This window comes from Papilio machaon, chromosome 6, assembly GCF_912999745.1.
Source record: "Papilio machaon chromosome 6, ilPapMach1.1, whole genome shotgun sequence".
Lineage (NCBI taxonomy): Eukaryota > Metazoa > Arthropoda > Insecta > Lepidoptera > Papilionidae > Papilio > Papilio machaon.
Genome location: NC_059991.1, coordinates 3480095 through 3490660, shown reverse-complemented (window position 1 = coordinate 3490660; position 10566 = coordinate 3480095). Strand labels below are relative to the sequence as shown.

The 10566-nt window shown below is 32.0% G+C and overlaps 3 protein-coding genes across 4 annotated transcripts; 1 reads left to right on the top strand and 2 right to left on the bottom strand.

Moving 5' to 3' along the window:
* Positions 1–705: 705 nt before the first annotated feature.
* LOC106716586 (traB domain-containing protein) lies at positions 706–6767 on the bottom strand. Its single transcript, XM_014510121.2, has 10 exons — positions 6539–6767; positions 6111–6212; positions 5443–5549; positions 5186–5310; positions 4674–4800; positions 3728–3867; positions 3174–3325; positions 2557–2662; positions 1777–1929; positions 706–1225 (listed from the first exon to the last, which is right to left on the bottom strand). The coding sequence occupies exons 1-9, from the start codon at positions 6729–6731 to the stop codon at positions 1815–1817; spliced, it is 1167 nt and encodes a 388-aa protein (XP_014365607.2). The 5' UTR covers positions 6732–6767; the 3' UTR covers positions 706–1225; positions 1777–1814.
* A 1028-nt stretch (positions 6768–7795) lies between these two features.
* LOC106716588 (protein stunted) lies at positions 7796–9085 on the top strand. Of its 2 annotated transcripts, XM_014510124.2 has the most exons (4): positions 7796–7951; positions 8044–8174; positions 8710–8734; positions 8990–9085. In XM_014510124.2, the coding sequence occupies exons 1-3, from the start codon at positions 7923–7925 to the stop codon at positions 8721–8723; spliced, it is 174 nt and encodes a 57-aa protein (XP_014365610.1). In that variant the 5' UTR covers positions 7796–7922; the 3' UTR covers positions 8724–8734; positions 8990–9085. The 2 variants fall into 2 exon arrangements, with proteins under 2 accessions (XP_014365610.1, XP_014365609.1); XM_014510123.2 differs by lacking the exon at positions 8710–8734.
* Positions 9069–10474, bottom strand: LOC106716587 (probable tRNA N6-adenosine threonylcarbamoyltransferase, mitochondrial). The gene has a single exon (XM_014510122.2). The coding sequence runs from the start codon at positions 10366–10368 to the stop codon at positions 9133–9135; it is 1236 nt and encodes a 411-aa protein (XP_014365608.2). The 5' UTR covers positions 10369–10474; the 3' UTR covers positions 9069–9132.
* Between the last annotated feature and the right edge of the window lie 92 nt (positions 10475–10566).

Below are 10566 nucleotides of genomic sequence, written 5' to 3'. Positions count from 1 at the left end.
ATGTTATTATAAGTTGAAAGAGAGCGTGTTTTTATTTGCATATTAAAAGATTCAATAGACATTTAAAATTTATTTGAAAAAAATAGTAATTATAGCTTAACCAGGAAAATTAAAAACCCTATAATAGGGAAGCCTCAATCGCCTTTATATCACCTCTATAAGTAAGCAAAGGAATTACTCCTAAATTTTTCCGTAACACGGTGAGGTTTTTTATATTTTTGGTCAAACTATATAAATATTATATAGCTGTTATTGCCACAAGTACACTTTAAATAGTCATTAAGGGATACTATTAGCGTTGATTTAATAAGAGAAATTAACAATGCTTACGTGACCATTAACTTTATTTGGCAGTTAATATTTTATTCAAGATTGACACAAACTTACATAATTAGGCAATTTAAGTCGATCATTGTCGAAATGTAAATAAAAAATAGATACTAATTTAAAAAAACATTGATATACAATATACAATCAAACCTGGATAAGAGAGAGTTGAATAGACCGTAATATTTTTCTCGCTTAAAGAGTTATTTCTTATCAAGGTTCGACTATATGTTACACAAATCTGGCAGGGATCTATAAAAAGCTGGTACTTAAAGAAAAAACATAGTTATTTAAAATACTTGTTACTTATGAAGATATATATATACTTATTTAAAAATCATACACAGAATAGAATAACATAAATTTTTTTTAAATCGTAAACATAATAATATAAAGGGAAACATTGTATTGGGTTGTTCGGAAAGTCATTTCGTTTTTATTTCTACGAAATGACTTTCCAAACGACCTATTAATTTCACTTCTTTGACACATAGACACATTCTTTGTTAAATATAAAAAAAAAAAAATTATAGTGTTAGCCTTGAAGCTATAAATGACATAGAAATCAAAGCTATAATTCTATAAACGCAAACATTTTCCATATCTCCTTCAATAGATAATAATTCACTCGAACATATATTTCTAGTCGAAACTTTTACAACTTTCAAGTCATTTCGACAATTTATAGGAACACTAATTACATATACTATTTGCATTTTTTTATTAAAATTGGCTCAAGAACATCTGGAAATACGACTTAATAATACAATGTATGAAAAAAAGTGTTAATTTTAATTTTTACAATATTCTATAATAATAATAATTTTGGAAGATTTCTAATATTATTAAAAGGTCGATAAGTATTTCGTAAAGGACGCCAACAGAGCCGTTAGTGAGCCTGCGAGACATAAACATTACATAAATATTTAAGGTTTTTAAATGTAAATATTCAAGTCGAACATAGCTTTAAAATCAACTGTACAGTCAGGGTCCACCGCGGTGTTGCACTTAGAGAAAAATTGTCTTGATCCTTGCAACGAGACAAAATTGCGGTCTTACAAAATGATCAATTAGATAGCAGTGACTTGCGCGACTTTGTAATATTAAAAAGCAACAAGTCGTGTACCAATGACCGAACATTTTTCGTACAGACACATTTAAAAGCTGCGTACTATTGGTTATATTTTCCGCGTCTTCGTCACAAGTGGAATACCGACAGATTCCCCGATAGTACCACCTTTTTCCCTATTAACTGTCGTGAAAGATGTCATGAACTAAGACTAAGCCACCAAAGATACTAGTGATACCTATATTAGAATAGTAAAAATATAGTGATACATAAATGCCAATGATTCTGCAACTTTTTACTACCAAGTCTTTATTATAGAACCATAAAAAAAATAAAAAAAACTGTATCAATTTGGTTGATAGTGGCTACATAAAACATACCATTGTATATAGTGGCAGGGCAGTATCTCGGTGAGTCATCAGGGCAGCAGGCGCCGCGGGAAGAACTTGTATGCGGCGTAGATGATCGCGCCCGCGCACGCCGCGCGCACACTCACGCGCAAGATGCGCGTAGACAATGACGGCGGCGGAATGCTAAAAACAATTATAAACAGAGTGTAGCCGGTTTTAATATTACAAATGAGTTGTTACATATTAATTTAAAAGAACCCAGTGGTTTTTACCCTTTAACATTCTGAAAAAAAATATTTATCGAATAACAGGCGGACACACTGGAACGGACAGACATCACATGTACTTACATAACCGCGATATGTATAATTTTTATTACTATTTTCGATAAATAGAAATATTGCAGTCAGTGTCATTTGCAGTGTTCCACTTACAGAAAAATTGCCATGTTCCTCACAACGAGACAATCTCCGACCCTTCTTACAAAATAACCAATTGGGTGGCAGTGATTTGCCACCCAATTGGTTATTTTCTAAAAAGCAATTGGTCGTGCACCACTGACCGACCTTTATTCGCACAGACACATTTGAAAACTGCTTCCTATTGGTTATTGTTTCCACGTCGTCGTCTCAGTCCGAAACATTCAAACCACTGTCGTAATTAAAGTGGAACACCGCTAGATTCCCCGATAGTACTCTTAAAGACGTACATATATTTTTTAATACTTTTTTCGACTATTTGACAGTATCGTATCCGAAGTTGCTGAAAAATTGAATAAAATGATTGTAAGTTTATTTTGTAGATACTAACACAAGTAGCGGTGTGATGTCTTGAGCAGTGATCTTGCCCCAGTGCTCCACGATGCCGGCCACATGACCGATACCCACAACGCCCACTATGCGGCACGGCTCGTTACCTATTTCATACAATATTACTATCATTCAAAGTTTATAATAGCTTGCAATTTCTCATAAGACGATGCGCAGAAGACAATTTTTTGTTTAGTCTAGTCGCTTATTAGCAAGTGCATAAATGATAAATTAAATTATAAACGATAAAGTAATATTTATTTAACATATTATCTCGTACTCGGACACAAATTCATACTCGGGTACTAATTGAGAGAAGGCGGATATGGAGATAAGAGTTGCTTATGTTGTATTTATACGTTTAATTAGAAGAATTCTGATAAATTGTTCAGTCGTTGTTTAACTATTTTGTCAATCTTACTAATATTATAAATGCGAATGTTTAGATGGATGGATGGATGAATGGATGTTTGTTTAAAAGTATCTCCAGAACGGCTACTAGGATCTCGCTGAAATTTAGCACAGATATAGAGCATAGTCTGAAAGAACACATAGGCTACTTATTAAGTTTTTTTTTTAATTCTGAGCGGACGGAGTAGCTAGTAATAGTATAGTTACGCGGCTGCATTGCAGCGATCTGCAGCGAGTGGCAGAGATACATGTCGCGCTCCACCACAAACACTCGCTTGAGCGCCGGGAACTCCTCCGCCATCTCCTCCAGCATGTCATCCAGCATCTTCTTCATCTTGCACTTCTCAACTTCCTCAACACTGAATAGAGACGTGTAACCGTGAAACTTCATCACCGAAACATTTTTAAATTATAACTACAAGGTTACGGACTTCAATTTAGCCAAGTGCTAAATAATTTATACGACCCTTAACCATTTTATTCTTAAATACGTATAAATAATGTAATACGTGGAAGCGAACACTGAACCATTTTTTAAGAAAATCGCGCGAAAGGATGTACGTGAATTTTCTTTTTTTAATAAAGTTGAAATTAATGTGGATTACACACAGCTATATTTAATGTTACTAGTAATATTATAAATGCGAAAGTTTACCAATTTCGGTGCATTTTGGCATAGAAATAGAACATAATCTGAAAGAACACGTAGTCAACCAATTATGTTTTTTTTTTTTAAATAAATATAACCATTTTACAATTACCTGATACTTTGGTTGGAAGTAAGTAGATGCCATATGAAGCGTATTGTCTGTCCCCAAGTTAACGAGGCTATTGCTCTGTGTAATGTTATATCAATAGCTCTGTCGCCCAATTGAAGTACACAATTAGGTATCTTTTTTGCCTAAAATTATAATTTAAATTAATATCTTACTAATATAGATACTAAAGTTTAGATGGATGAATCTTTGTTGGATCTCCGGAACGGCTCAACGGATCTTAATGCAATTTGGCAAAATGTGGAACATAGTCTGGAAGAACATATAGGCTACTTATTAAGTTTTTCTTTTTAATTCCGCGCGGACGTAGACGCAGGCGACAGCTAGAATATCATAATTACAAATAAACAATTAATCAAGTCATTCATTTGCGGTGTAATCTATTCATTGGTTAGTATATACAACAAAATCACACCGGCATGGAATATTTCATTCCATTTGTCTTTTCTAACTTAACCTTTTTTTTTCTTATATTAGACTAGTATAATATCTTCAAGTAACACTATGAGTATGGATTCAAAGATACACTAAACTTGGTGATGGCACCGACTAGTTTCCAACTCATTGGGGGTCCTTATTTAGGGCGAGTGCACTTATGTCAGTATTTGCGGTCACGAGACATCTCACTTCAAAACTAGTCAACGCTGTCACCGGATTTTAGATGTATTAGACATTAATATAATTGTATTATAACAAGCTATTGCCCGCGAAGCCGTCCGCTCGAAATTAAAAAAGAAAAATTAATTACTAGCCTATGTGTTCTTCCAGACTATGTTCTACAACAGTGCCAATTTTCATCAAGATCCGTTGAGCCGTTCTTGACATACCTTCAAACATCCATACATCCATCTAAACATTCGTATTAATATTAGGAAGATTTCATACACATATTAATAAATTTAAAATAAAACATTTATCAATGTAAGTTTACCTCCGCCATAGCACGTCGAAACTCTCCCCCGGGAGCCATACCGAGCTCACGAGTAATATGTGCTGACATATTCAACAGTAGAATATACATTAGGCCGTTGAAAACTCCATTTTGTGCCATTGTTGCCCTGGAAAAAAATAATTCATCCAAAGTAAAAAATGTTCCATGTGTTGTAATTTAGGAAATATATCATCATCAGCACATTATAAGTCTCCACTGAGGGATGTGGAGTCTACCCTGAGTTAGGGTTGACTAGGCCATAGTCAACCACGCTGACTTAGTGCTGTTTGACTTCACACATATCATTGAATTTCTTCTCAGATATATGCAGGTTGCATCACGATGTTATCCTTTGTCGTAAGAAAGTCGGATAAATGTACATATGTAAATCGAAAACACATTGATACATGGTGGGATTTCAACCCAGGATCTGCAGATTGCAAGTCAAATGCTTAACCTCTAAACCACTGATGCTCTTAGGAAATAATAATGTGCATTTTTTTATCAATTACCTTATCTTTTTTATGTTTATATTCTTTGCCTCCCTCAAAATAATTTCTTCATCAAGGAGAAGAATATTTGTTCTCTGCTCACACAGTTCCACCATAACTATATGTGGACTTACTTCTTGAATTACCTACAATATAGAAATACAATGTCCACTAAAATTTCATTAATTTATTAATTACTAAAGACCTGCCTAGATAAAAAAAAAAACAAAAAAAAAGCGCAAAAATTAAATAAATAGGCATATGATAAAATAACTTACCCTTGACACATCCTCTTGAGATTTAATGCTGAAATGTGCTGTTCCTACTAAATAAACCTTTCCACCATCCGGTGTGTCCAGTACTGTAACAGTGCTGGGCATCTCTTCTAAAAAAGTTAAATATAGTCTAAACTTTTTAACTTAAAAAATAATGAAAACAGAAAAGATGTTAAACATTCAAGAGGGTAAAACATAATGTGGGTACCGATATATGTAGAAAAACATAACCCTGTTAATCTGAACCTTATTTCAATCGGATTTTTATGCATAGATTTTAATTACTAGTTACTTTTTATAAGTATTTTTGTAAGAAATAATGATGTTAATTCTAGCAAACTCTGATTTGTACATCAAAGTAACATAGTTTACTCATTGAATCTGTGATTACAGGATACTCTTTTGTACAAAAAAAGTCTGGAATATAGGGTGTCTATATTCCAACAAATTTGATAATGCTTGCAAAATGTGAGTTGAATTACCGCCGGTCTACTGTATTGTTATTTATTACCATTTTCAGGGATTTCATATCAAGGGTCACTATAAGTTGTTATTCAAGTGTTTCATCAGTAGAAACCCATGGTTAGACATAACGGATCATCCAATTTATGATTTATTTGATATAGTGTAAAATTTATAAATTCATAATAGAAAAAGATTTAAATAAATACCATTTACTTCTGAATCACTCTCATTTTTGCTCTCCTCTATTGCTTTCTCAGATGTTTCTTCTTGTTTTTTACTTGTTGTAGGTTTTACAATATCATTCTCACCTAAAATTAAGATTTTAATAATTACTGTTAATATTTTTTATTATTTTCCACCAAAATATTACCAATAATATAAATGAAGATGAAAAAATTCCTAGCCTTAGAAGCTTCAATGTGAGTGAAACCCTACACATGTTTAAAGACCATGAGATAGCAGTGTAAAACGCATTCAGTTAGTATTCATATAGTTAGACTATGTAGGTTAGGTCTTAATATAATAAAAGAATTGTTTAAAACCCTATGACAATGATTTCAAGGTTTTAATTGATGTACACAAAGTATCAATTTAAGAAAAGTACTATTATTTTTTAATAGAATGGTAAATTTACCATTAATCTTTGGAGAAATACTGTCGGTGATTTTTAAATGAGCACCATCCCCGCCACCATCCTCAGCTTTCAGAAACATTTGACATTCATTAACTATGTCACATTTTACACCTGGAGGTTTTTGGTTCATCAGTAACTGCTCCTTTTCCAAATTAGTACCCAAGCTCGATTTGTCACTCTTTATAGTATCCATTATGACAATAAACTGATCTCACTAAGTGACCTGAAAATAAAGTGTACATACAGATTTAATGTTTTTTAACGAATTCATTTAATTTTGTAATCAGAACGAATACTTATTATTTTTGCATATTTAAACCTAAAATATAGCAGATTTAAGGGACTTTAATTTTGCCACGAAATCAAACTACGACCTGTCAAAAACATTTTCATATTAAAAAATTTAACATCTTATACTGAACTCTAGCAAGCAGTATATAATAAAATCGATTTTTACAACATTTATCATGTATATACGTCAATATTCTATGATTCAAAAGTACAACAATAGTAATTATCAAGAAAGTAAACAATAACGAGATGTGAAAGTGTGTGAATTTTATTTTTCTTACAGATTTTAAGGTACAATTATAAGATACATACCAGAAATACTAAAATAACTAGTGCCACTAAATATACTTATGTTCTTTTAACTAATTAATAAAAGTTCTTAATAATTTAAGTTTTTAGAAGAAATTAAAATTGCAAATTGCAACTTCTGTAAGCTACCGAAGATCCATATCATATATGTCATGTATCTTGTAATGTCAAAAAATTAGTAGCCACATACGCTTCTTAAATATCCCCATATAAAGTTCTAGGGTAATATTAACTTTCAAAACAGTTTTATAGAAAACATTTTCTAAATTCACGGTAATTCATACGTAATGAGTTAATTTATACTATTATGCTAAATAAACATTGATGAAACCCAAACATTCTGTGGCCAAAGCCAAATCCTAAACAACTGTCTCCACTTGTCCACAAAAAATGTTTAATTTACCCAAAACTGGGGAGCGTCTTAAACTGGCAATATTGTTTCCTTCACGGCGGCCAAAAGCTACAGATAAAAAATTAAAGGAAATATAAAACAATTCATTTCAAAAGGCTAAATACTTAAAATTTCGAACGACGTTTTTGTTGAAGTGACTCGATAGATATTTGAAATCGTTTCAATTAACTATTTTAAGTCAAATTTATTTAAACAGATTTTATCAATATAGCAAGTAGCAATATGACATCAATTTGGCTTTGAATTTAGACATCTTTACCATAATCTGTCTGAAACACACTGTTACATCACTGCATTCCGAATTTAATTTTTCGATACTTGAGCATCTCCACTGCTTCTACTGTACCTTATTAAAAGTAATAATTCATCAATATGAGTGCCTGGAGACAAGCTGGTCTTAGGTATGGGATTGATAACAAATTTATCATAATTAACTACAATTATATTTATGTACCTTACTTCTAATCTGAACCCGCTAACATGGTATTTTCAGCTACATTAACTATTCCAACATCGCGGCTAAAGTCTTGCGTAGATCATTGAAACCAGAATTTAGATCAGAAGCATTAAAAAGAGACGAATCCCACGTCCGAATTACACCATGGGCAAATGGAAGACCTGCCCGTAAGTATATTTGATGTTTCTGGTTAACTCAATATATTGGTTATTATTCGACGGTTTTTAACGAAAACAAAAGAAAGTTTCATTTCTCTTTTGTAAGAAATGACAGGTCTATGTGAAATCCCTTATTATTATAACCTCCTTCTTTTTGAAGTCGGCTAAAAGACCACATAACAAATGAAGAACATTAATAGATAAAATTTGTTCAGTGATATGTACACTATGTTCAATGAGTGAAGTGTCTTAAGGGTCTCTTTGCTTTTAACCTTCAAGTTAATTCATGACGGATAAAAAAAAAATTAAAAGTTTTCCAATAATATTCAGTCACCAATGAATTCTTCATAAAATTTTTTGCTTGGATGAAAAATGATCTTCATACCTCTTAAAATCTATATCATACAATATTGACATAACATCATTATTTCATTTCCCATCTTCATTTGGAAAGTATATGAGATACTGATACCAGAGATCTAAAATTGTCATAAAACAACTTAAAAATCTTGATGATTATAATTAAATTTATATTTAATTTCAGACGAAAAGGAATAATGAGCCAGAGTGTAAGTTAGGTTGTTCTGGAAAATTAATAAAATTAACAAATGTTTTAGTAGTTTTAGTAACTCAACAGTTTTGTTTTGTTTGTGAATATATAAAATAATAGAAGTAAAAATAACGCAATGCAAATATGAACTTGACTAACTGTGTTATGTTTTTTGTAAGCCAACAACTAATTTAGTGCCTGTAATTGCCATTTATCCCTTTTGTGTTTAAAAGCCAACATTGTTGCAATTCCTTAATAAATATATTTTTTTCAGATCTCCAAAAGGCAGCAGCTAAGTAGAAGCATACAATGATGGAAGTTTGGTTTAAATATACTTTAGTTTTATTTAAATAAATTGTTGTTTCAAAGATGATTTTATTTTTAGTAATACAAAAAAAACAATTCTTATTACTATATTTAGTCAACTTCGCTGAATCTAGGACTTTTTACTGTTATATTTGCTTCTTTCACTTGATTTCTTATATTAACACCCAAAGGAGCAGTTGGATCTACATCACTTTGAGATATAAAATTACAAGTTTCTATGCCTTTTCTTGTTTTTTCAATACCATTCCAAGCAATCATAATGCCATTGTCTGTGCATACTCTATGAGGTGGTCTATATAAATTGTAGCCCAAATGGTTAACAACACTTTTTAAATTAGAGTAAATATAATCATTGCAGGCAACACCACCAGATACTACAATATTCTTAGCACTGTTACATAACAAGTTTTTTACTTCACAAAATTTTATAGCCCTCTCAAGTCTGTGTGCTAAATGTTTAGTAATACTGGTCTGAAAAGATGAACACAAATCATATACTTCAGGAATAATTTCATCACCCATTAATCCATGCTCAGATTCCTTCTTAATTACTTTCCTCACCAGTGAATCTTTTAGTCCACTAAAACTAAAGTCGCAGTCCCTATTTCTCTGCAATGGTATAGGAAATTTAAACAAGGTAGGATTTGTAGCATTCTTAGCAGCTAACTCTATTGCTCTACCTCCAGATATAAGTGAATACTCGGGCATATTCTTTAACTTCATTCTCCGAGCAGCCTTATCCATCACTTCACCAGGGGCATTATCTAAAGTCTGGCCGATCAGTAAAAAATTATCAACATCATTAACAACAGTTAAAAGGCAATGTCCTCCTGATATCAGCAGTGCCAAATAAGGAAATGGTATATCATAATATATTCTTGTAACTAATGCATGGGCTTCCATATGGTGTACTGGTATTATTGGCTTTTGATATTTTTTGGCAAGGAAATTTGCATATTTCACACCTATCATTAAGCTTAGCAAAAGCCCAGGTTTTGTGGTAACTGCTATTGCATCAATATGGTTTAAACCGATTCTAGCATTATCTAAAGCTGTATTTACAACTGATTCTATGTTATCACGATGAAGCTCCCAAGCGTTTATTGGATTCACACCACCATACTTAACATGGATTTCATTTTGCGAATGTAAAAATTCCCCCAATATAGTAGCCTCACTGTTCACTACAGCACAACCGGTATCGTCACAAGATGTTTCAATGCCTAATACAGTCGCTTTACCCGAAGAACTAAGGGTTCTTTTAGTTAATCCGTTAAAAGGACTTAATTTATTGCAATATAATTTAGAACACTTTGTCAGCCACATTCTTATTTATAAAAATATCTGCCCCTATCAATCGGAATAATTGTGCATCATAACTTAAAGCATGAAGCACCAATAACAAAGCTATATTAGATTGTATTATGTGTACAAATAAAAATATAAATATATATATTTCGATTTTTCGAGCATTTCAATTTTATTTTTGTTTTTGACCTTATTTATGACATTTCTTTCTGCTTC